General features: G+C 40.4%; 1 protein-coding gene across 1 annotated transcript in view; it reads left to right on the top strand.

Annotated features, from left to right (window-relative positions):
• The window catches only part of nat10 (N-acetyltransferase 10), a 70809-nt gene that overhangs the window by 16109 nt on the left and 28130 nt on the right, over positions 1 to 26570 (top strand). The window contains exons 9-19 of the mRNA XM_059975948.1: positions 943 to 1076; positions 7654 to 7747; positions 8205 to 8303; positions 9769 to 9905; positions 12482 to 12606; positions 14512 to 14662; positions 17073 to 17169; positions 17421 to 17537; positions 21771 to 21872; positions 23158 to 23232; positions 24911 to 25027. Coding sequence (XP_059831931.1) covers positions 943 to 1076; positions 7654 to 7747; positions 8205 to 8303; positions 9769 to 9905; positions 12482 to 12606; positions 14512 to 14662; positions 17073 to 17169; positions 17421 to 17537; positions 21771 to 21872; positions 23158 to 23232; positions 24911 to 25027 — 1248 coding nt within the window. The remainder of the gene's footprint in view (positions 1 to 942; positions 1077 to 7653; positions 7748 to 8204; positions 8304 to 9768; positions 9906 to 12481; positions 12607 to 14511; positions 14663 to 17072; positions 17170 to 17420; positions 17538 to 21770; positions 21873 to 23157; positions 23233 to 24910; positions 25028 to 26570) is intronic.

Consider the following 26570-nt stretch of genomic DNA (forward strand, 5'->3'; position numbering starts at 1 on the left):
CAGAGAACGGGAAAACTTAATATTTCAAGTCAGTGACCTTTTCTCAGAACTGAAAAAAGTTGGAAATCTAACAAACCTTTGGTTATGGATGTTTGAGGAGGGTGTAAACAAAAGGAATGTCAGTGGATAGCAGTAGTAACTATATGGTACAGGCAGCAGTGATGCAGGCTGACAAAGTATCATGAAGGCTTACGAAGTGCAGTAAACCTGCCGGTAGGAGACGAATTGAAGAAAAACAGGAACGAAGAGAGAAACATAGGTAGCTGGAGAAGTATAGTATTACAAAGGCTCAAATCTTAAATGGACAACAACCCTGTTAGTATATCAGATGGTATCAATGAATAGAAAAACAATTTGTTTTTGATGCCAATGAGAGACTATTTGAAATTGTTAATTGTCTTGCGGCTGTAATGTGCCTGAACAGAGTTGAATGCTGATTTTCAAGCTTGGGTTGAGTTTGTTTGCAACTGTGTTTGAGACCAAAGACAAAGGTGGTTAAAGTGAGAGTTAAAGTTCACCTGCAGGTAACGAGCCTTCACTGTCCTCTCTCAGCTGATGCTTGTGTTTTCAGTTTTAACACTATTACAGATATTCCCTTTAGTGGACTCCCTGAATCTGTTCCTCTCTGATTTCTAACTTTGAAGCATCTTTGATGTGAAATATTAAATTTGTTTCTGTATTCACAGGTACTGCTGGATCTATTGAGTATTTGTACTTTTTTCTATTGGTAATTCTATAATGACTATTAGTGGTATTTTACTTGATATTTGTACTTGGACTATTCTTTGTTTCCAAATACATTTACCTTGGCCACTTCAGAAATTTTAATTATCACTAGAAACAGCTTATGTTACTTTGGCAAGTCTAGTCAGTTTACAGGGGACTATTACTGGAATATCTTTCCTTGTACCGCAACCAATGTAACAATTTGTCCTTCATCAGGCTAAAGCAGTATTGAAGATCATTGAAGCTATATCAGAAAAAACACTTAGAAGTACAGTCGCTTTAACTGCTGCCAGAGGCCGTGGAAAATCAGCTGCTTTGGGCCTGTCTATTGCAGGAGCAGTGGCATTTGGGTAGGTGTTAGAACTATCAAATATTTCTGTGTTTTGACAGTTTTTTTCTGCTCATTATCTCATTGTTTTATCAATTGCTCTTAAATCTGTGTAATGTGATTCCTAACTACTGCCAGAACTAGTTATTTTTAATTCTTTCAAACCTGTTAATGATTTTGAATCTTTGTCCAATCTCTCCATAACTAGCTCTATTCAAAGGAAATAAGCTTCGTTTTCTTTAGTCTCTCTGCATAAGTGAAGTCTGTCATTCTAAATACAAGTTTTGTCGAAGGGTCTCAGCTGGAAATGTTGACCGTATTGTTTTCCATAGATGCTGCCTGGCCTCTGGAGTTCCACCAGCATTTTGTGTGTGTTGCTTGGAATTCCAGCATCTGCAGATTTTCTTTTGTTTGTTCTTGTAACTCTTGTGACAAACTTTGTAAGCCTAGTTCCAGCATTGCTGTACACTTCCTTTCAGTCTGGAAAATAATTGCTCTGCATTGCATTCTGTAAGTTAGCAGTTTTGTTTCTATGTAATTATTGTCTGTTGAATTCAAATAATTAAATTTTGCAAACACGTATATTATACAGAACCTTAGACACCCTTTAGTAAGATTGCGCCTTTAAGTGGCAACTTTTCGTGTGCAGCTCCGATGGGAATCATCAAATATTCCTGTTCAGGTCTGCCACAGCTAAAATCCACAGTCACAGCCGTGGGTACTTCAGTAAGCAGCATGTTTTATGACGCTTAAAAAAATATATATTTCAATACTCAAGATTGATGAAGTTTGGACAGCATACTTGGGTTACGAGTGCAGCTCTACTTTAAGAAAATGGAAATGGGTACAATTTACAGGTACAATTGAAACACAGAGGCTATAGACTTGCTTTCCAGACTATCTTGCTGGCAAATGTACAGTCTCTGAAAAATAAAATTGAAGACATCAGCAAGATTGCTGTAGCAGAGGGACATCGGGGACTGATGTATATTCTGCTTTATGGAAAAATGGCTCACACTTGCAATTTTGGGCACAGCGCTGCAGTCTAATGGCTTCACATTTCTTTCCAAAGAAAGGACTGCTCAATCTTTTGAAGGCAGAGGGGGTGGAGTATGCCTTATGATTAACTCATTTTGGTGCACAAACGTGTCAGTTCTTTTTGAATCCTGTTCACCTGACCTGGAACATCTCATGGTCAGTTATCATCCATTTTATCTGCTGAGGGAGTTTTCTGCCATTATCCTGCTTGTGGTGTGCATTCCACCTCAGGCCAACTTCATACAGGCTCTGGAGGAGCTGGATAACATAAACAGCAGGCACAAAACAGTGCACCTGGATGCCTTTCCTAACGTGTGAGATTTCAACCAGGCCAGCTTGAAGAACTGTCTGATCAACTACCACCAACATATCACCTGTGGAGCCAGAGGAGCCGAAACACTTGGCCACTGTTATACCACCATCAGGAATATTTACCATGCTACCCCGTACCTGCACTTTAGAAAATCTGATCACTTGGCTGTACTTCTACTTCCAGAGACCAAAGACTGTAGCACCATTGGTGAGGACCAAGAAGGCGTCATAAAGAGGTAACTGAGGAACCCTTATGGGACTACTTTGAGCCAGTGGTTGGGCAATGCTCAGGGATTGAATGTGCCATAGTTGTCACTGACTTCATCAAGATCTGTGTGGATGAGTGTGTGCCTTCTAGACATACCAGATATATCTCGACCAAAAGCGGTGGATGAACCAGGAGATTTGTAGTTGTCTGAGGGCTAGATCTGTGACGTTCAAGACCAGTGATCCAGAACTATATACAAAGTTAGAGTAGGACCTGCGGAAGTTTATTTTAAGGGCATAAAACAAATCCTACTGAGCTTAGAGACTAAATCAGATGCACATCAGCTCTGGCAGGGTTTGCAGGCCATTACTTCCTACAAAGCAGACCCTAACGTCATGAATGACTGTGTTGTTTCACTCGCAGATGAGCTCATTGCCTTTTATTCATGCTTTGAAAGGGGAGAATAAAACTACGCCTGTGTAAATCCCCACAGCATGTAATGACCCTGTCTTGGAGGCTGAATCCTTGCAATGTGTCTGACCCTGATGGGCTACCTGGTAGGGCTCTGAAAACCTGTGCCAAACAACTGACAGCGAGTGTTAGGGACATTTTCAATCTCTCACTCCTACCTAAGCGAGGACCTGGACCCGCTGCAACTTACATATTGCCACAGTAGCTCTACAGTGGATGAAATCTCACTGGTTCTCCTCGTGGGCTTGGATCACCTGGATACGAATAATACGAGGTTGACTACAGCTCAGCGTTCAACACAATCATATTCTCAGATCTAGTCAAGGAGCTCAAATCTGGGCCTCTGTACCTCCCTCTGACCTCCTCACTGGGAGACCACAGTCTGTGTGGGAAAAAAAATCTCCTCGCTGATAATCAACAGCGCTGCATCTCAAAGATGCGTGGCTTGCCTATTGCTCCACCCTCTTTTCAACCGCGATTGTGTGGCTGGGCACAGCTCAAACGCCATCTATAATTTTGATTTTGACACAGTTGTTGACAGAACTCAGATTGTGATGAGAGGTGTACAGGAGCAAGATAGATCAGCTGGTTTCACTGAGATTTTCAGGGAGATGTTGTTTCCTGTCAGCCGCACCTCCAACAATGCCCTTGGGTCAGCTGCAGGGTCACCGGCTGGGGACCACCGCTCATTGATATTTCCCTGGTACACCTGGTGGCAGAGCAGTGGCAGTGATGTCTCCCTGCCACCCTCTGCTGCTTACAATGGGGTTAGTCAGTCCCCCAGTTTCTGTCCTTCCTCCTCAACCATAGCCAAAAGCAACTCTATTCTGCCTCTTCAGCCAGTTCTCTGGTGACCCTCCTCAGCCTTGCTTCAGTCACTGTCGTATCATGGAGTAACCTTGTTGTCGATGTGCCGATGAAGCCCCAGCATCCTGCCCCCACGGGGTAGATGATGGTTTTCCAGCCAGCTTCCTTACAGTCAGCTGCCAGGTCTGAGTACTTCAGCCTCTTCTGCTCATGGGCAGACTCCATTCCTTCCTCCCATGGGGTGGTTAATTCAATGAGGACCATCTTGGCAGCCATGGACCAAAATACTATGTCTGGATAGAGAGATGTGGTAATTTCCATGGGGAACTGTAGCTCTCTGCTGAGATCTGCCCTCATGTTCCACTCCTTGCCTGTGGAAAGGAGTCCTGAAGGAGATCTTGGGGTGGCGCATTTAGCGTTCTTATCAGCCTTAACAGATGGTATCAGTTGTCATCCTGCTAGAGAAAGGCTGCTTCTCGCATCCCACCTGCAGGTCTCTAGGATCTCTGCCAGCTTCTTTAGGACCTGATCATGCTGCCATCTGTAGCACCATGCAACAGTGCAGTCTTGCATCCTGCCAGGATGTGTTGGAGGTGGGCATTGGTGGTATCACACAGGGGTCAGCTAATCTCACTGCCAAACCACAGGTGCAGATTTCGGGGATAGGGCAAGGCTGTCATAGGGTGCCCTGATGAGGAAGCTGAGTCTGGCTTTTGGGGTCTTGCACAGATCAGACCAGCTGAATGACCTGTTGATGGTGCCCTTCCACGTTGTCCAGTTTCCCTGGCGGCCCTGTGTCACTGCCTTCACCTTGTAGCGCTCCTGCTTTATCCTCGTCACCTCCTCCACTCTTCCTCTCTTCCTTCGAGGCCTTGGACCAGAAACATGCTGCCTTTCACCAGCTAAGTCCTGCATGTCCAGGCTGGACTGTGGTGCTGCAGCCTGTTGATGGCCTGGTCTCCTTCAGCTGGAGCTCTCCATTCACAGCCCGTACAGATTGAGGCCTTGGCACCCTTCCCCAGCGGGTCAGTGGACTTCCTCACCTCAATGACCTATCAGGTTTTCTCCTGCTCAGGCTGATAGATCTCAGTCGCAGCTTCAGCATGTTCCTCCCGAAGAGGCTAGTGTCCAAGTAAAACCGAGGCAGCCCCAGCCATTTCCGGATGTATGAGTTGCCTATCCCATCCATCCTACTGGCTGTTGATGAGGGAATGGTATTGAGGCAACATCAGCAAGACCAAGGAATTGATTGTGGATTTCGGCAAGGGGAAGTGGAGAGACAACACACCAATCCTCATCGATGGATCAGAAGTACGTGGATAGTGGGGCTATGTATGGAGGGTTATGGCTGTGGTGTAGGATCATGGAAATGGACAGTTTAAATGGCTCAGCTTGGGCTAGATGGCCAAAGGCCCTGTTTCTGTGCTGTTCTTTTCTATTAAGTGGAAAGGGTGAGCAGATTCAAGTTCTTGGGTGCAACTTCTCTGAGGACCTATCAATATATTGATGCAGTTACAAAGCTGGCATGACTGCAGCTATATTTCACTCCGAATTTGAGAATTGGCTTGTCACTAAAGATTCTCGCTAATTTCCACAGATGTACTGCGGAGGGCATTTTAACTGGTTGCATCATTTTCTGGTATGGAAGGGCCACTGCTCAGGATTGGATATCTGTAAACTCAGCCAGTTCTATCATGGCCACTTATCCTCCCCAGCATCCAGGACACTTTCAGAAGGTGATGCCTCATAAAGGTGCCGTCCATCATTAAGGACCCCCATAACCCAGGACATGTCCTCTTGTCATTGCTGCCATCAAGGAGGAGATACAGGAGCCTGAAGAAAGACGCTCAGCATTTCAGGAACAGCTTCTTCCCCCCTGTCATCGGATTTCTGAATGGATAATGATCCTATGAACACTACCTTAGTACCTTCTTGAATCTCTTTTGCATTACTTATTGAATTTACATATTTATTTCTTTATTTATTGTAATTTATAGTTTTTATTATTACGTTCTGCAATGTAAGCTGCTGCAAAACAACATATTTCATGACATACAGAAGTGATATTAAATCTGATCCTGAAACATATTCTGAAACTCAATTGCATTTATTTTTATGACAACAGGATATTACTTTTGTGAAAGTATCAGAGCCAGTTGATTATGCCAATTGTGCAGAGAGAACAATCATTGAACCAAAATCAGAATTGTAGAACTCTTTATTCCAGATAGTTTTGAAGGCTGAATAATTGATATTATATTCAAGATGAAGTGAGATCTATGGAGAGTCAAAGATTAGGGAATCAGCGGTAAAGGACAGCTGTGGCTGAGATCAGATCAGCCAATGTCTGATTTGATGGTGGTGTGAACTTTGTTTCTGCTCTTGTTTCTCATTTTTCTATCTTGGCTGAATCAGGTTCTGTAGAAAATTACGCCATACAGTTTATGACATCTTGATGGTGATGTATTTTCTAAAAGGCAGTGTCTAAAATAGATGAAATGCTCATTGGTTATGTGTTATAGCTATTGTGAGGCACTTTGTGTCTGAATCAGTAAAGCTTAAAATGCATATTTTCATGTCAGTGATTTGGAGAATATTAGATTCTGGTTAATTGGGACTCATTTTGGCCCAATTAAGCAGTTGCCCTGACTAGCCAAAGTTTCATGGAAAGCATTTAAAAGGTTGAAAACCACAAACTAATTTTAACTGAGTAACAAATTATGTTTTAAAATGAAATACAGAACAAATTAGAACACTGTCAAATACTATAAACTGTATTGATTGCTAATAGTTATCAGTGGAGGAATTGTACACTACTGTGTTATTTTGATTGACACCTAGTGCAGATAATGGACTGCCTTCATACAATGCTTTCAACAATGGCCTTCTCCAAATCTTCATTTTCATTGGAACAGCCATGATGATTGTTGACACCTTCAAATTCTTTGTAGTTCTTAGCTTGCTGAATTAGTGAAATTGTTTCTTTTTCACTCCCAGACATTTTTCACATCTCCAATCCTGAGTATCTGTGTATTTCTCGCCAAGAAAAGTCACTGCTTTTTGAACACAAACACACTCCACTGATGTTATTTAAAAGCCGTTTGCCCCAAGCAGGGTATAGTGTCTAACAGCCACACAGTGCACGCGATTGGTGCTATTTAGAAACTGTTCAGCAATAGGCTCTGGTCACAATTTAGCAGCACACTGTCCCAAATAAATAAAACAAATCCTGCCCATTTTATTAATTAGTTAGTTCTTTAAGAGTTGTCCCTAATAGCAGCTGTCCTGATTAACTGATGGTTCAATTAACTGGAATCCGCCGTATACCAGTCTCTTGTGTTGAAATCCACACAATTATAGGCATACTATTGGCAGAATTCCTGGAAATGTTTTGTAATTTTTAACAATTGCGTGCAATTTTCTGTTCTTAACATAAATCATAGAGTATATTTTGTATATATTTTGGCATTTGTTGTTGTTCTGAATTCTGCCAGTCAGCGTGTATTCTTATGGTGATGGATATTCAACTGAAATGGGGTGAGTTTGGAAATGGAAATCATGTTTAAAATGTGTAAACTCTGTGTGTTGTGCTCTTCTGTATTCAATCTTCAAATAAAAATGTTCTGATTCCATTTGAATATTTAAAAGGTCAAACATGTTAAAAAATATTTTCACTTATCTGATGAATGCAATTAGACCTTTTAAAGTTAATGTATGTCAGTAGTTATTAAAAGTAATTGTGGCTTATTTGCTCTGTTTTCAGATATTCCAATATCTTTGTCACCTCGCCAAGTCCAGACAATTTAATCACGCTTTTTGAGTTTGTTTTTAAGGGATTTGATGCATTACAATATCAGGTAAGAGAGCAAGTGTACCTGAGTTGTAATAGAGTTATAGAATACTTCAGCACAGAAGCATGCCCTTTACCTCATCTAGTCTGTTGTTCTGCATAGTCCCACTGACCTGCACTTGAGTCATAGCCCTCCATACCCCTCCATCCAAGCTTCTCTTAAATGAATCTGCTTCGTTCATTCCACACTCGTACCACTCTCTGACTGAAGAAGTTCCCCTCAGTTTGGGCTTTTCTCTCTTTCAAGTTGGCAGTAGAACTCATAAAGAACATAATATTTGCAGGATATCATTGATTTTGTTTAGCAAGCAAATAAAGAGGGAGTAACTTCTTTCAGGGTATGCATAGCTGATTGACTAATAATGTTACAATCACTGACCATTTTATCAAACTTTTGTTGCTTTAAGAAAAAAGAATCGTCTTTTATTGGTTGTCATCAGGGCTTGTGTAATTACTTTTTTCAGGAACATCTGGACTATGAGATAATTCAGTCCTTAAATCCAGAATTCAACAAAGCTGTAGTTCGAGTTAATATCTATAAAGAGCACAGACAAACCATACAGGTAATAATAGTTATTGATTTCTCTGCTTCAGAGTTGCAAAAGTGAATGTGGTGATATGTACTGATGCCCTCAGTTCAGTCCCTTCCTGCCTACATCCGTGACACTTCACATGCTCTTGATCTTTTCACAAGTTCCCTGGCCCCGATCATCTTATTTTTACTATGGATGTCCAGTCCCTGTACAGCTCCATTCCCTATCAGGAAGGCCTTAAAGCTCTCCGTTTCTTTCTGGACACTGGACCCAATCAGTTCCCACTCTCATCCATTGGGTGGAACTGGTCCTTGCTCTCAATAGTTTCTCCTTCGGCCTCTCCCACTTACTTCAAACAAATGATGTAGTGATGGGCACTCATGTGGGCCCCAGCTATGCCTGCCTTTTTGTCTGCTATGTGGAACAGTCGTATGTTCCAAGCCTATACTGGTATCACATAATTCTCCATAACTTCTGCCATCTCCAACAGGATCCCACCTCCAAGCCCATCTTTTCCTCCCCTTCCGCTTTCTGCTTTCTGCAGGGATCGCTCCCTACGCGACTCCCTTGTCCAGTAGGTCTCCCCACTGGTCTCCCTCCTGGCACTTATCCTTGCAAGCAGAGCAAGTGCTACACCTCCTCCCTCACTACCATTCAGGGCCCCAAATAGTCTTTCCAGATGAGGCAACACTTCTCCTGTGTGCCTGTTGGGGTCTGCTACTGTATCCGGTGCTCCCAGCGTGGCCTCCTGTATTTTGGTGAGACCTGACGTAGATTGGGAGACCGCTTCACTGAGTACTTATGCTCCATCCACAGAAAAAAGTGGGATCTCCCAATGGCCACCCATTTTAGTTCCACTTCCTGCTCCCATTCCAACATGTCAGTCCATGGCCTCCTCTATTGTTGCGAGGAAGCCACACTCAGGTTGGAAGAGCAACACCTTATATTCCTTTTGGGTAGCCTCCAACCTGATGGCATGAACATTGATTGTTCGAACTTCTGGTAATGCCCCCTTCACCATTCCCCATTTCCATTTCCCTTTCTCACCTTAGTACTTTATCTGCCCATCACCTTCCCCGGTGCTCCTCCCCCTTTCCTCCCCTTCCACGTTCTTCTGTCCTCTTCTTTCAGATTCCCCCTTCTCCAGCCCTTTATCTCTTTCACCAATCAACTTCCCAGCTCATTACTTCACTCCTCCCCTTTCCCCGGTTCACCGATCATTTACTACCTTGTATTTTGTCTCCCCTCAGCCCTCCTCCGAACTCTGACCTCATGTTTTTTTCTCCAGTCCTGATGAAGGGTCCCAGCCTGAAGCGTTGACTATTTACTCTTTTCCATTGACATTGCGTGGCCTGCTGAGTTCCTGCAGCATTTTGTGTGTGTTGCTTGGATTTGCTGCATGAGCAGATTTTCTCTTGTTTGTGCTGATGCAGCTTCCTATTCTAATAGTATGATATATAAAGCAATTACAGGATTTCTGTTTTCCCATTGCCAGTACATTCACCCAGCAGATGCTGTTAAATTGGATCAGGCTGAGCTCGTGGTTATTGATGAAGCAGCTGCAATCCCACTTCCACTGGTGAAGAAATTGATGGGACCTTATCTTGTTTTTATGGCGTCCACTATAAATGGGTATGTGATTGTTTTATTGCCGAAAGCCATATTATAGCAGTATTTTCTTAAACATTTATGCAAGCTGACTTGAAATTCACCCATAAATCCAAGAATCCTGGTGGGAGAAGCACTGGCTGTGACAATATCTGTCTGTTAGTTTGAAACAAATGTGCAGGTGAATTATTATTTGCTATTGCTTACCCTTTGGAAAATGTGGTAATTAGAAGATTTGTGTCCCATAGCTTTAGTTGTTGAATGCAGGTCGTTAATAAGAAAAAAACAAGTGAAATAATTTTAGATATTAGACATGTATTTGCATTAACGTTGTTGAGAGTTTTAAAGTTCTAGCTGATGTTTCCTATGGAGAGAATATTCTGATATAATGGCAAATGCTGTGTTATGTAAAATACATTGGAAGGTGCATGATAAATGGCTGAACTTCAAAAGTACACTTAATTTCAAAGTATGTATACTACATACTCCCTTGAGATTTGTCTCCTTACAGGCAGCCATAAGACAAAGAAACCCAATAGAACCCATTCAAAAAAAAAACTGTCAAGCATCCAATGTGCAGGATAAAAAAAAACAAATCAAGGAAACAACTGAAGTTCACGAAAGTGATTCCACAACCTGAAGCTAGTCATCACTGCTGCTGATCCATTATCCCATTAGTTGCAGAAGCCTCAGTTCAGTGCAGAGGCAAGTAAACCCCGCAGAACAGCTCGCTGAACAAGCCTGTCCTCTGTCTCCCGTCCAGTACCCTGACTTTTTTTAACCACAACATTCCTTGCCCTCCGATTGTTCCTTGCTCTCAGGCCTTGAAGTTTCCAAGGCTTATTTTGAACTTTTGCTTGTACGTGGGCAATTCATTTTCTACAGTGCTGTGTAACCTAATTCTGTTTAGGCCTTTACCTGTTGTATATAATGAAATTGGAACGTTTTGTTAACAGTGAGGTGTCAATAGATTCGCTAATGTAGTTACTGAGTACTTAATTCTGTTTTATTTAGTAGACGTCAAAGCTGGAGTTTAGGACAGTTGTTTAGGAGTGTCAGCATTCCATTGCCCCATGAAGAGAACTTGGTGGCAGAACACAAAAATACAACTGCAGATGCTGTGGATCAAAGAATACGTATATAACGCTGGAAGAACTCAGCAGGCCAGGCAGCATCCGTGAGAAAAGAGTAGCCAACGTTTCGGGCGGAGACCTTTCATCAGGAATGGGGGGGAAGAGAGGGCCGAAGCCCAGTAATAGAGATAGGGGAGGGGGTAGGGCTTAGAGGCACCAGGTGGAAAACCAATCAGAGGAAAGATAAAGGGGGGAGGGGGAGGGGATAAGCATGAAAGAACTGTAGAGTTAAAGTAGCAGAAAGTTGAAAGGGGAGAGAGGCAGAGAGGGACCTGGGATAGGGGAACGGGGAGGGGAAGGGGGAGCTAGCTAAACACTAACTATAAAATATGTCACTTTTCAAGGTCACTGATGTTATGACCTTTCTAAAACTATTAAAATTAATTGAAATTATTGAAATTTAGAATTAAATCATTTATAAAAATGCTTTAAGACTCAGTTTCATTAATTCAGAAAACATACAGTACTGAGCAAAAGTCTTGGGTATACACAATGTCTATAAAAAGTATTCACCCCCTCCCCTTGGAAGTTTTCATGTTTTATTGTTTTATAGCATTGAATCATAGTGGATTTAATTCAGCTTTTTTTGATACAAATCAACAGGAAGTGTTTTGTGCCAAAGTGAAACCAGATTCTACAAAGTGCTCTAAATTAATTACAAACATAAAACAAAATAATTGCATATGCATTCACTCCCTTCAAGTCAGTATTCAGTAGATGAACAATTGGCAGAAATTACAGCCTTGAGTCTGTATGACAATAGACAGTAGGTGCAGGAGTGGGCCATTCGGCACTTCTAGCCAGCACCACCATTCACTGTGATCATGGCTGATCATACACAATCAGTACCCCCGTTCCTGCCCTCTCCACATATCCCTTGACCCCGCTGTCTATAAAAGCTCTATCGAACTCTCTCTTGAATGCATCCAGAGACTTGGCCTCCACTACCTTCTGGGGCAGAGCATTCCACATATCCACCACTCTCTGGGTGAAAAAGTTCTTCCGCAATGTATGGATATGTCTCTTATCAGCTTTGCTCATTTGAACATTGCAATTTTACCCATTCTTCTTTACAAAACTGCTCAAGCTCTGTCAGATTGCAAGGGGATTGTGAGTAAACAGCCCTTTTGAAGTCCTGCCACAAATTCTCAATTGGTTCGAGGTCTAAACTTGGCCACTCCAGGACATTAAGTTTGTTGTTTTTAAGCCATTCCATGTAGCTTCAGGTCATTGTCTTGCTGGAAAACAAATCTTTTCCCAAGTCACAGTCCTCTTGCAGACTGCATCAGGATTTCCTCCAAGATTTTCCTGTATTTTGCTGCATTGATTTTACCCCCTACCTTCACAAGCCTTCCAGGGCCTGCTGCAGCCACCACTATGCTTCATGGTAGGGATGTTGTGTTTTGATGATGTGCGGTGTTTGGCTTCCTTAACCCTTGTTTGGCATCATTATCCACCCATGTTCAGGTATGAAGGCACAGGGCGTTCACTGTCTTTGAAACTGATACAAGAATTGCGACAGCAGAATGATCAGACCAAGGTCAGCAACACTGCAGAGAATAAAACTACTTCCACTGCCAAACTCAGCTCAGGTATCAATATTACCTTTTCTCGTATTATAGTTTCTTTATTCTGTTTGGTCAGGAATCAAGTAAGTTTGTTCATGTACAAGGACATCCTAATCTTTATGACTACGGTCGGCCCTCCTCATCCGCGAATTCCACATGAGCGAATTCAACCAACCGCGAATCATGAAAACCCGGAAGTGCTCTTCCAGCACTTGTTGTTTGAGCATGTACAGACTTCTTCTTTCTTGTCATTATTCCCTAAACAATGCAATATAACAACTATTTTACATAGCATTTATATTGTATTAGGTATTATAAGTAATCTAGAGATGATTTAAAATATACGGGAGGATGTATGTGGGTTATTGTGGATTGGGATTAAAAAAAATTGGATGTTCTCTTACTAAGTAAGTCAGAACAGGTACATCTGGTATTATTTAGCGTCAGTTAGTCAAATGTTTGTCTTAGTATGTCGTATGTAATTTACCTTTCTATGCATGTAAAACACTTAAGAATGTACGTTTCAGTGCCGGGCTCGGGAACAGAAGTTCCCAAGTTCGATCCAGTGACAGACCGCTCCTGAGTGCACTCTCCACCGTGGTTGATGTGGAGGATCAAAAACCCAAAACCCCAAAACCCAATAATTAAACCACTGCATTGCTTAGTAATAATTGTAGCTTTCATCAGGGCAGAGCCTTTCTCACTTTATCCTTTAAAATTGTTCCGATTGTTGACCGATGTAGCCTAACGCTTTTCCAATGGCATTTAACCTCTTTCTGATCACTTTATTATTTCCATTTTATTTTCGATCCTGATCGTGATTATTTTCGTGAACAGAAACACTGCGGATTCAGAGCTCTGATGCCGGGTCCTAATGTCCACCACACTGAGACAGGTTAAATAAGGTCTGGGGTTCCGCTGGATCCTAAGGTTTACTGCATTGAGACAGGTTGAATAAGGGACTTGAGCAACCGCAAATCTTGGTATCCGTGAGGGGTCCCGGAACCAATCCCTCATGGATAAGGAGTGCCGCGCATATCAGTCCCACACATAAATATGACAATTTTTTTTCATATTGTGTATTTTTAAACTTTCTAGTTGATTTTCTGAAACTCTGTATTTTAGCTGATTGCAGATTTTAGGTTCCTTTAGATACCCGATTGGATGACATGTTCTCTGTCTGCCAGCTTTTTTCCCCTTTTAGTCCCCTTTTGTTCTCAGAAGGAACTTCTTTGGTACCATAATAGATTAATTTTCTTGCACTATTCATAGAATTGAAATATTTTTGGAAAAAAATGTTGACAGGGAAATTCAATAATCTTTATTTTTTGTTTGTGGTTGTTGCATCATTTGCTGGCTCTCATTTGAAAATGTGAATTTGAGTTATGCATTGGCAGACATAAAACAAAATGTACCCTTTTTGTTGAATTTCATAAATGCCCATCCAGGACCAGAATGTACCAAGGTTATTACTCCATTGTCTGCATATCATAAAAGGTGGAAATGATGGTGGCATACCTTGGTAAATAATATTGTTAGGTTTATATTTTTAAAAATAATGAAAGATTTTTTTTTGGAATTAATAACATACAAGAAAACCATACAACATTTTGTGTTTGCGCCTGCTAGAAAAAAGCTGCTCAGCCTTTTTTCCACTTTGTGGCCCTTAACCATTGCATTTTATGGATATATCAATAAAGATTGCTGTTTCTGTCGTGCTTTCAGATAAAGTGTTCCAGGCCCACAACATCCTCTTATGTGGAAATAAAATCTCTCAACTTCTAGTCTTTTGATCAATTACTTTTAAGTTTGGTTATTGATCTTTATATTAAGGGAAATTCCTTTCTTCCTTTACATCTCATAATTTTATGTACATAACTTATTAGTTCTCATTAGTATTTCATCTCTAATATCTTTATTTATTGGCAGTGAGGTCCCTACATGAGGTTTCTTTAAATGAGGCGATTCGATATGCCCCTGGAGACCCCGTGGAGAAGTGGCTGAATGATTTGCTCTGCTTGAACTGTCTGAATGTCTCCCGAATCTTGTCGGGCTGCCCACTTCCAGAGAAATGTGATCTGTATCCTTCAGATAATTTCAGTTTACCTTGAATAATTTTATAGCTGTAAATGCTGAAGAATGTGGTTGGTTAGAATAACCAGAATATTAATCAAATCTGAGTTCTTCTTCTCTGTAGTTGGTAACAGAATCTTCTATGTTTGCTCTATTTTCTACACTCTGATCGCATCCCTTCTTCTGCATTCCCAGAAACCCGGGCTTGCTTTCCACTTTTACACTTAAAAGTTCATGCTCTAACAAAATAGCATCAGTACATGCATCTTCCACTTTTCTTTCAGTATTGCAGTGGAGCTATTCCCTTCAAAAAGCATGGATTATTTTTTTCCATCTCTATCAGTGCCCATTTCCTTTCCATTCATTGTTCTATGCAACTGCAGTAGTTCTTTCTCACTCTGGGATATTTCCTGTATACCATTTTCTTGCTGTATTTTACTCAATATCAGAATGTTGTCTTCTCTTCATTAGACATACAATTGTAGATTGGGTGATTGTGCAAAATGTCTGTCTCAAAACAGAACTCCAAACATCTATTTCTCTTTAAGCTCGGTTCTGTGTTTTACTTCCTCTTTGATGTCTCTTTATTGGCATCCAACACTTGTCTACAAAACTCAAGGGACAGTACCTCATCTAATACGGTACATTATAGCTTACTGTATTTAACGTTAAGCAATTTTAATTGATTGGAATTTGGTGCATTTTCATTCCATGTTTCCAACATCAGAGAATTATTTTGCTTTTACACCTCTAGCATGACCTTCATTCCCTATTACTGTTATTCCTCTATTGCTTCTCCTGTTTCCTGCCTTGTTATAAACCTCATCTATTTGTTCTTTTCTCCTTCTCTCTACTTCACTCTGCATCTTCACGTTTGCTTTAACTCTTAACTATTTACATTTCTGAAAAAAGGTTATCAATCTGAAACATTAACTGTGCCTGTCTTCACGGAGTTGGTCTGGTCAGCTGAGTGTTTAGAAGACTTATAACATGGAAGGCATTCAGCCCACTATATTCATGTCAGTTCTAAAGAAGTCACTGAGCTTAATCCTACCTTCTAATGCTCGGTCTGCAACTCTGTATTCCACGGCTCCTTACACATCCAAGTACCATTTTAATGACTTCTGGGTCTTCAATCCTCCCAAGAAGTGAGTTTCAGATCCATGCCACCTCTGAAAATTTCCCCCCTCACCTTTGCTTGAATTCCAGTACCAATTGCTTTCAAAACCCCTGATTTGTGACTAATGTTAAGGGAAATGAATCCTTCTCATTTATTCTGAAAGACCTCTTTTATTTATCAGTTAAATCTCCTCATAGCTCCTCATAGTCATGGAAATTTATTCATTATTTATAACTACAACTTTCCAATCACGACTCCATTCTCATAATTTGTTCTAGTGTTGACCTGAACTGTATACAGTTCTTGAGCTATAGTCTAACTAGGTTATATACAGGTGGAACCTACCTGTTTTTGTATTTTATGCCCTGGCTAATAAAGGAAAATAGTGCATTTGCCCTTTTAACTACCTGTTGACTACTCACTTTATCGATAAGGATCATTCCAGAGTGCCTTTGGTTACTTCACTCAATATTCTTCCTTTTGAATTTTGTTAATAAGTTTCAAACTTCACATTATTAATTTAATCTGTAATCTACTTTATTAAATTCATTAAAAATGACTGCATCTGAGATCCAGTTACCTGCAAGAAGGATGAGAAAACCACACATGCCATTTTTAATGTATTATTTCTCATCCTTTCAATCTCAAAATATTGGTTTAGTAAAGATGTGATGATTCAAGTATATGACAATTATATGTGTTTGGTAAGGACAAAAAATGTCTCAAACCTGGACTATTTTTGAGTCTGGTATAAGAATGCTGGTCATCACTTAAAAACTTAGATGTGAAGGTATTTTTACAAAAGCTGTGCAGTTTTATGGTTTTTGCCTGAATTATAGTTATATCAATAATTTCTTACTCATGTAAGAGCTTGTGGGAAGTACTTTAAGCAATAGCACTTCAAAATTGACAAACTGAAATTTCTACGTAATATTGACCCTGCTTTGTGCCTTAACTTGGTTCTCTTCAGTACATATTTTGGAGTGGGGCAAGGGTGTGCTTAACAAAAGCAAAATTGCTGTTCATTTATGCCACTGAACTTCAAAGAGTTCCTTTTGCTTGTACAGCTCCAGCATGACCTTTTATTCTCGTATCATCTCTCCTCTTCACTGCCTTTCCACAAACCTTCCTTTCTTTTTTCTAACAGAGTGGTAGTCTTGCTGTGGTTTTTAGCTTCCTGGGATATCTCTGTAGTTTAAACACTAAAAATTTGATATTTAGGCGGTCACTGAGATGGCCTTTACTGAGAATAAGGCAGTTATTTTGATCATATACTTTATCTTAACTCATGTTAAAGCTACTATGTGAACAGAGACACACTATTCTGTTACCACAAAGCATCTGAAGCCTTCCTGCAGCGATTGATGTCTCTCTACGTGGCATCCCATTATAAGGTAAAGTAATTGATTTACAACCTGATGTTGATAATTGCTGACAACACTTTTTCTGAAAATGAATAAATTTCTAAATGGTTATAACTTGATATAAATTTAGTATTTTTAAAAGTTAACTTGAAATATCAGTGTTCTAAATAAGTACGTACTCAAAATATACTGGGGATAATTCTTGGGAATATTCATCTGGATTTAGTAATTCACTTTGTAGAATTTGTTTGCTTAAATTCTCTTCTGTGATATCTCCACAGAACACTCCTAATGACCTTCAATTACTTTCTGATGCTCCGGCTCACCACCTTTTCTGCCTGCTGCCCCCAGTGCAGCCTACTCAGAATTCATTGCCAGAAGTGCTTGCTGTCATTCAGGTAATGTGTGTGCCAGGTCACTTGGCCACGCTTAAACATTAATAACACTGCAGTGCGGACTGTCTTCAGTTGCCTTATGTTTAGATGGCTTATCCTGTTCAAACCTTCGTATACTGTTCAAGCTCACTTACATTGGAGTTAGTATAGAGAATTCATTGAAGAGAGGGACACAAGGTTTGAAGAAGTATAAAAGGGATGTGGAGCTTAGAATTTTATGTTAAACATTGAAGCAGAGTAAGCCTTTTGAACTTACTCAACTCAAGACATGATCACATCTGATCACACATCTCAAGACTGCTTCTCTGCCCAATCTCCATATCGTTTGTTTCACTGAGCAACCAAAATGTGTTATTTATCTTTTAGTATAACCATTTGCTTATAGCTTTCACAGTCCTCTAAAATAGTGAATTCCAAAAGAATATATGGATAATAATTAACATCTGAGTGAGAGTCAGCCTGGTATAGCATTGGAATGTTTTGTTTAAAGCTGATTTGAAAATGCAATCTTGCTTATTCACAGTTGGAGGTCTTTGTTTTGGAAAATTGGATAGCTGACATGCTTGGTATTGGTTGGTAGCAAAGAGATGTGTTAGCTAGGTTTGCTTTCTGGCCGAGTGTCTGATTTCCTTGTGAGTAACAGTGTTTATGAGTTAGAGATGCGATGTGGATTCAGGTGGACTTGTCATCACAAGATAACTAACGTACTGTTTACTTTTTCCAAGTCTATTCAGCTAGTGTTGAACTTGAAGAATGTGAAGATAAGGTTCCTCTGTGTAGCTAATAGAGCCAGTGTCCCTCAGTGCTGGTGACCCAGGTTTAATCGTGACTTCCATTGCTGTCTTTCAGTTCTTTCGGTGATTGGATAGGATGCATTCAGGGTATTGAAGAAATGGTGGAAGTTACAGTGTTTGTGATAATTCATCAAAATTTGATGGACTCTAGACTTGTCCTGGTGGATAGGATGACAGTAAATGTAATGTCACTGTTTAAGAAGGATGTAGGCAAAAGGCAGGTAATTATAAGCCAGTTAGCTTAACATCTGTGGTCAGGAAAATGCTTGAAGTGATCACAAAGGAAGAAATGAGGTTCAGTCTTGAGCTTCTGTACGAATAAATTTCAGTTCCTTTAACATCATTTGTAATTCGAAACTATTTAAGACACAGCATGGATTTGTGAAGGGCTGGACTTGTTTGACAAGTTCACAAGAGTTCTTTGAGGATATAATATTGTATAAGAGGATTGGTAGCAGAGATTTGGGATAAATAGGTGTTTCTCTGTGTGACAGTGAGTGGTGAGTAGAGTGCTGCAGGGATGTACCTGTTCACAATATATATTAACGATTTGGAAGAGGGGACCAACTGTAACATATATCTAAGTTTGCTGATGACACTAAATTGAATAGAAAAGCAAATTCTGTAAAGGATGAGGAGAGTCTGCAGAAAGATAAGAGCAGGGAAGCTATGCTGCTACTGCGCAAGGTTCTGGTGAAGAGCTCCTGGGGTACTGTGTGCAGTTTCTGGTCTCCTTACTTGAGGGAAGATGTACTGGCTTTGGAGATGGTACAAGTGGGGTTCACCAGGTTGTTTCTGGAGATGAGAGGTTAGCCAATGAGGAATGATTGTGTTGCTTGGAATTATATTCAATGGATTTCAGAAAATGAGAGGGTATCTTATAGAAACGTATAAAATTATGAAAGGGATAGATAAGATAGAGCCAGGAAAATTGTTTCCATTAGTAAATGAGACTAGAACTAGGGAACGTAGCCTTAGTATTTAGAGGAGTAGAGTTTGAACAAAATGGAGGAGAAACTGCTTTTCCCAGAGAGTAGTGAATCAGTGGAATTCTCTGTCCAGGGAAACAGTGGAAGCTACTTCAATGAATATATCTAGGACACAGATCTTTGCATAGCAGGTGAATTAAGGGCTACGTGGAAAAGGCAGGTACTGGAACCGTCCATGGCCAGATCAGCCCCAATCTGATTGAATGGCGGAGCAGGTTCAGCAGGCCAGGTGGCAGACTCCTGCTCCTGTTCTAATGCATGGGTTACCTCTGGCTACTCCGGTTTCCTCCGTTTGGTGGGTTATTGGGCTATTGTGATTTGCACTGGTGTGTTGGCGAATGCTAGAATTTGAGAGGGGTTAGTGATTAAAGTAGAGTTCATGTGATTGGGTGGCATGGACTCGGTTAGTTGAAGAGCCTGCTTTCATTCTGTATTACACTGTTAATAGGTGTTAAATTAGTTTTTTCCAAATCTGTACACATAAAACAATAAAATATATACAAAAAAAGGTGATAAGTTCAAAGTAAAGTTTATTATCAGAGTACATACATGTCACCATGTACGACCGTGAGTTTCTTTTTCTGCAGATATACTTAGTAAATCCATAGAGTAACTGTAAACGGGATCAGTGAACAGCAAACTGTACAAGTGCAGATAATTAGCAATAAATAATGAGCATGAAATAACAAGATAAAAGAATCCTTAAATGAGTGTATTTATCCTCTTTTGTTCAAGAGCCTGATGGTTGAGGGGTAGTAACTGTTCTTGAACCTGGTGGTGTGAGTCCTGAGGGATTTGTACCTTCTACATGATGGCAGCAGCGAGAAAAGAGCATGGCCTGGGTGGTGAAGATTTTTAATAATGGATGCTGCTTTCCTATGATAATGTTTCATGTAGATGTCTTTAATGGTTGGGAGGGCATTATCCGTGATGTACTCGGCCGAATGCACTACCTTTTGTAGGATTTCCTGCTTAAGGGCATTGGTGTTCCCACACCAGGCTGTAATGCAGCGCACTTTCCATTGCAGATCTATAGAAGTTTGCCAAAGTTTTTAATGACATGCTGAATCTCCGCAGACTCCTGAGGAAGTAGGGGCACTGTTGTACTTTCTTCACAGTTATATTGATGTGATGGGCCCAGGACAAGTCCTCTGAGATTGTGATACCCAGGAATTTAAAGTTACTGACTCTCTCCACCTCTGATCCTCTGATGATTACTGGCTCATTGACCTCTGGTTTCCCTTTCCTGGAGTTTACAATCAGTTCCTTGGTCTATTGACATTCATTGAGAGGCTGTTGTTACACCACTTAGTCAAGTTTTCAGTCTTTCTTGTGTGTGCTGATTCATCACTACCTTTGATACAGCTCACAAGAGTGGTGTGGTCAGCAAACTTGTATATGATGTTGGAGCTGTACTTAGCCACACAGTCTCAGGTGTGAAGCGAGTAGATGGGGCTAAGTAAACATCCCTGTGGTGATCCTGTGCTGATGGAGATTGTGGAGGGGGTGCTTTTACCAATCCAGACTGGGGACTAGAAGTGAGGAAATCCAGGATCTAATTGCACAAGGGGGCATAAAGGCCTAGGTCTTGGAGTTTACTGATTAATTTTGAGGGGATGATGGTGTTAAATGCTGAGCTGTAATTGATAAGGAGCATCCTGATGTATGCATTTTTGTTGTCCAGATGTTATTGTGAGCATTAAAGTTCCTTGCTACTTAAACAATGATACTGGTGTGTAAAGTTAATGAGGGCAGTAATCCAGTCCCTCCATCAGTAAAGTTATGATAGAGACACATAGTGTGGAAGCAGGTCCTTCTTTCTGCCTTCCGAGTTCATGCCACTATCAACCACACATTTACACAATTGCAGTTCTTTTTCTCCATGTTCCTGACAATTCCTCTCAGATTCTCGTACTTACCTAGCCATTTGGGGAGTTTCATCGTGGTCAGTTAACTAATTTGGCTGTTTTGAAATGTGCGAGGAAAGTGAGGTACCTGGGGAGAATGTGCAAACTCTTTACTGATAGTCCTCCGGTATTCCTCCTCCCCTTTCTCCCATAGTACACTCTCCTCTCCTTTTGGATTCCTCCTTCTTCAGCACTTCACCTTTTCCACCTATCACTTCTCAGCTTCTCCTTTCACCCTTCTTCCAAAACCCACCTACACTCCCCCTCACAGGCTTCACCTCTCACCATCTATTTTGTACTCCTTCCCCTCCCCCCACCTTCTTATTCTGGTGTCCTCTTACTTTCTTTCTAGTCCCGAAGAAGGGCCTTGGCCCGAAGCGTTGACTCTTTATTCCATTCCGTAGATGCTGCCTGATCTGCTGAGTTCCTTCAGCATTTTGTGTATGTTATTCTTAATATCATGAACAATGTTTCAAATCCCTTATCTAAAAATCTTACTGATGAACTCAGACAGGAATTTGTCATACTTTTACTTGTTCTTGCTAGGTGGCCCTTGAGGGAGAAATCTCCAGTCAGTCTGTAATGAACAGCCTGTCTCGTGGGAAGAAGGCATTTGGTGATCTCATTCCTTGGACAGTGTCAGAGCAGGTAAGATACCACACAGACATTGGAAATGATCAATAATGTTTTACATATCAGCAGTGCTTAAGTATATCAGCAAAAGTTAAAAGTTTTATCTTATGTATGTCTAGATGTATAACTATATCAATATTGATGTTCTTAAACCTCTGTGCATAATCCCATTGGTTACAAATGGAAATTTTCTGGAGCTTTAGGTAGAATTTCATTTTCATCCTTTAGAACATAAACCATAGAACAGGACAGCACAGGAATGGACCTTCAGCCCAGAATGTTGTGGTGAAGCAAATAAAATAGTAATCAAATGGCTAACTAATCTAATCCCATATGCCGACAATGTCCATATCCTTCCATTTTCCTCACAATCTCGTACCTATCTAAATGGCTTTTGAAAGTTCATAATGTATCTGCCTCCCTCACCGTTCCAGGCACACAGCACCCTACTGTATGTAAAAAGAAAACTTGCCCTTCACAGCTCCTTTGAACTTCCCCACTCTCACCTTAAATGCATGTCCTCTGGTATTAGACATTTCAACCCTTTGAAAAAGATACTATCTGTGTACTCTATGTCTACCTCTATTGTATCTCCCCCCCATCCTCTGCCACTCCAGAGAAAACAATTCAAGATTTTCCAACCTCTCATTATAGCACATGCTCTTTAATCCAGGCAGCATCCTGGTAAACCCCTTCTGCACCCTCTCCAGAGTCTCGACATCCTTTCTATACAGGGGCAACCAGAATTGTATGCAATACTTCAGGTGTGGCCTAATTAGAGTTTCATCACTGATGAAGATCAGACCACATTTTATGAGAAATTACTGCAGAAAACCAGGTAATTGCAATGGGTTCATAAATTTTTTTCCTGCAACTGTATCTACATTTTCATCTAGATCATTTATATGCATCACAAACAGTAGAGGTCCCAGTATAGATCCCTGCAGAACACTACTAATTACAGACCTCCAGCTACAATAAGTTTCTTCGACCACCACCTTTGCTGTGCTCTGTGAGCCAATGACATTTATTTAATCAAATGGATGTGCTAAGGAGTATTTTTGAGTTTCTCTTCCCTAATTCTTCCTCTTGAGTTGGAGTGTTGTTAGCTGCACGCTTAACTGATATGGAAGTATGATTTCCACTAGAAGAGACTGTTTTGCTTACTGTAAGAGGGATTTCAGTGTTATTTCACTGGATCGTCTTCCTGCAACCTCCTCAAACCAATATAAGTATGGGATGGAGCATCTCTTAATAACATTATGGATGTCTTAGTAACCTGTACCCTTTTTGTTAACAGTTTCAGGATCCTGACTTTGGAAGCTTATCAGGAGGACGTATTGTCAGAATTGCAGTGCATCCAGATTACCAAGGGGTAATAAAGACTTTTTTCTGAACTTAGTATGAAAGTACTGCACTTGCATTTACCTGGCTGTGCACTAGTCTCAGAATCTGCCACTTATGGTAAATAACTGTTGAATGGTATGAGAAACATGTTTTTTTCTGTGTTTTGGTATCATACTGAAGTCTTAGTTGAAGATTTGAGTTAAAGCAGTGATTCTTGGAATTTGAGTTGGGAATGTCACTTTTTATATCATATAGTGCTGATGTGGTATGGTGTATACAGGCTTATGAGTTTACATTGTGTTAATGAACAATTTTTATTAAAAAAGGCAAATTATATTTCCTACTTGTATCATAAGTACAGACATCAGTGTTTTCTTACGGATTTGTCTCACTTGTTAGAGATACTTTCCCGAACAATCTATTTATTGCATGTGTGAGGGCTGCATTAAAATTTACCCAATGGCTGAAAAATGTTTCAACTTGGTGTATCATTCATTCATGTAATAATGCCATACAGCCAAAGTAAACTTAATGCAAATTAGGGGCATCTGCCCTCAGCCCATCCTCCCGTTGTCTTAACAGGGATAGAATACTACCCCACGAGCCTCTGGATCCATTGTCCATTTGTCCCTCCCTACTGATCTGTTTCTTGCTACTTATCCATATGACGGCACTTGCCCATTCACCTCCTCTTTCACCACCATTGAGTGCCCCAGATAGCCTTTCCACGTGTGGTAACACTTCACCTGTGAGAGTGTCGGGTTTATCTGGCACAGCCTCCTCTACATCAGTGAGACCCATTCTAGGTTGAAGGGCAGCTTTGCCAAGCACCTTTACTCCACCCGCAACAAGCAGGATCTTCCGGCCGCCAACCATTTTAAGTCCAGTCCCCTTTCTCATTCTGACATGTTGGGCCATGACCTCCTCCACTGCCAAAATGAGACATTCTCAGGTTGGAGGAGCGATACCTCATATTCTGCCTGGATAGCCTCTAACCTGACTGCATGAATATTGATTTCTCTAAATTCCTTTAGTTTCCTTCTCTTTTCTTTTCTCTTCTTCCATTTCCTATTTTGGCTTCCTTCTCACCTCTTCTTCTTCCATGCCTATCTGGTGTCCTTCCTTCCCTTTTTCCCATGGTTCACTGTCTTATCAGATTCCACCTTCAGCCCTTGAACCTTTCCATTTATCAGCTCCCAGCTTCTCACTTCACCTCCCCCACACACCTAACTTTCCCCTCACGTGGCTTTGTCTATCACCTTCTAACTTGTACTCTTTCCCCTCCCCCACCTTATTCGGGCTTCTTTCCCCTTTATTTCTAGTCCTGATGAAGGGTCCTGCCCAAAATCTCAGCTCTATTCTTTTCGCAACACACTTTCCAGCATCTGCAGATTTTCTTCTGTTTGTGATCTTTTTTCCTTATCATAGATGCTGCCTGACCTGCTGAGTTCCTCCAGCGTTTTATGTGTGTTACTCTGGATTTCCAGCTTCGGCGCAATCTCTTGTGTTCATGAGTAAATGAGAGGTCTGTTCTTTGCAGTCAGGCTTTTGAGAGTTAAGATGAATGTTCAAAGTTTGAGAGAAAAATATCAGTTTATTTTAAGAATTGTTGAAACTAATAACACAATTGTAGACTTTAATTTTTTTTATTTCTTTCAATAATCAAAATTATTTCTGTAATGCTTTTTCTATGATCATATGACCAGATGGGATATGGAAGCCGTGCAGTTGAGTTGCTGCAAATGTATTATGAAGGAAAGTTTCCTTGTCTGGAAGAGCAAGAGGGCCTTAAGTCCACCGAAATAACCACTGTCAGCAGTGAGGTATGGAAGGATAGATAGAGTTTTGAGTTCCAAATGATATTAAAGGAGCTTATTCAGAAGCTTAAGACTGCCTCATACATCTGAATTGCCATAATCAAAAATTTCTTTGAACATTTATAAAATGTCTAATGCTCTATATTGTCACTGGACTGTAATTATTTCAGAAGCACTTTAACCATTAAAATATTTTCTGTAATATAAATACACAGTTGAATTTCAGGTTGAACCTTTTGTTGGTTTTCTTTCAATTCTCACGTTTGTACATCTTCTTGTTGTACAAATCTGATTTTTCCTAGAAATGAAGATCACTTTTACTGCAGCAGAAAGATTTATGTTCAATTGCAGCAATAATTTTGTCATCACAATAGGGGTTAGTTGATTTGGCACTTCAGTAAATAATATTTCAACATTTTATAGACACAAAATTGGGAAAGAATGAGGCATTAAGTTTATCACACACTGCTGAAAACCTGTTGCAATACTCATTACCTTTGGCTGACAATTGAATATTTTTTTTAACAAATATAGATTTACAATATTATTCTAGATTATGTTTTTTTCAGTTACTGTGGAGCATTTTATATATTCAGTTTATGTTTATTACCTAAAAGAAGATGTGTAACACTTAGTATGGGCAGAGAAATGAATACTGAATAGGAAAGAAAAATTTTGGAGACAGGTTAGAATTATTTTCATGGTAATAATAAACTTTGTAAAGGAGGTAATGAAAGAAAACAATTTTGGAATAAAATTCAAGATCTGAAATTACTGGGTGACAATCACCAGGGTGGTTGAGGGATCAGATGTAGTCTAGAATCTGAGAAACTAATGACTAGAATGGATAGATTCTAAATTTGATCAATGTTGCTAAAGTGCAGCATCTTTTCTCTACTGTACTGTGCTATAGTGTGTTTATACAGCATGACACCTATGATGTTTATTCTTAATCAATTTTCCTGTTAGAATAAATTATTTGTGGCTGTTGAAAGCAGTGCATACTGTATAAAGGTCTTAGGCACATATATACAGCTAAGTCTTTTGCACAGTATTGTATTTGTGAACATGGAGCAAAAAGTGAGTTTGTGAATCTGGCGGGGGTTAAGGATGTTAGGAATGATGAGTGGAGTGTTATGGGAGGGTTGTGGGACAGGTGGTAGAGGAGTAGTGCAGGGGTGGAATGGGTACAGACACACCTAGCCCTGAGACACTGGGCAAGGTCATTTGATTCCAAACAATTGGTCTATTGATCATCACAGAATGTCTCTCTGGTGTTTCCTATTCCTTTCCCTCTCCCTTCCACTCTTTCCAACCATAATTCTCCTCTCCTTGCTCCCTTCCCACTCTCAGTTTACAATAGAGACCCATATCAGGTTTGTCATCAGTCACGTATGATTTTTTTTGCGGTAGCAGAACAGTGCAATACATAAAATTATTACAATACTGTGCAAAAGTCTGAGGCACCTTAGCTGTATAAATGTGGCCCAAGACTTTTCCACTTTATTATTATTATTCAAGTGAAAAGCCATTAATCCCACAAGTACTA

Source organism: Hypanus sabinus, chromosome 7 (genome assembly GCF_030144855.1).
Source record: "Hypanus sabinus isolate sHypSab1 chromosome 7, sHypSab1.hap1, whole genome shotgun sequence".
In the NCBI taxonomy this organism is placed as follows: domain Eukaryota; kingdom Metazoa; phylum Chordata; class Chondrichthyes; order Myliobatiformes; family Dasyatidae; genus Hypanus; species Hypanus sabinus.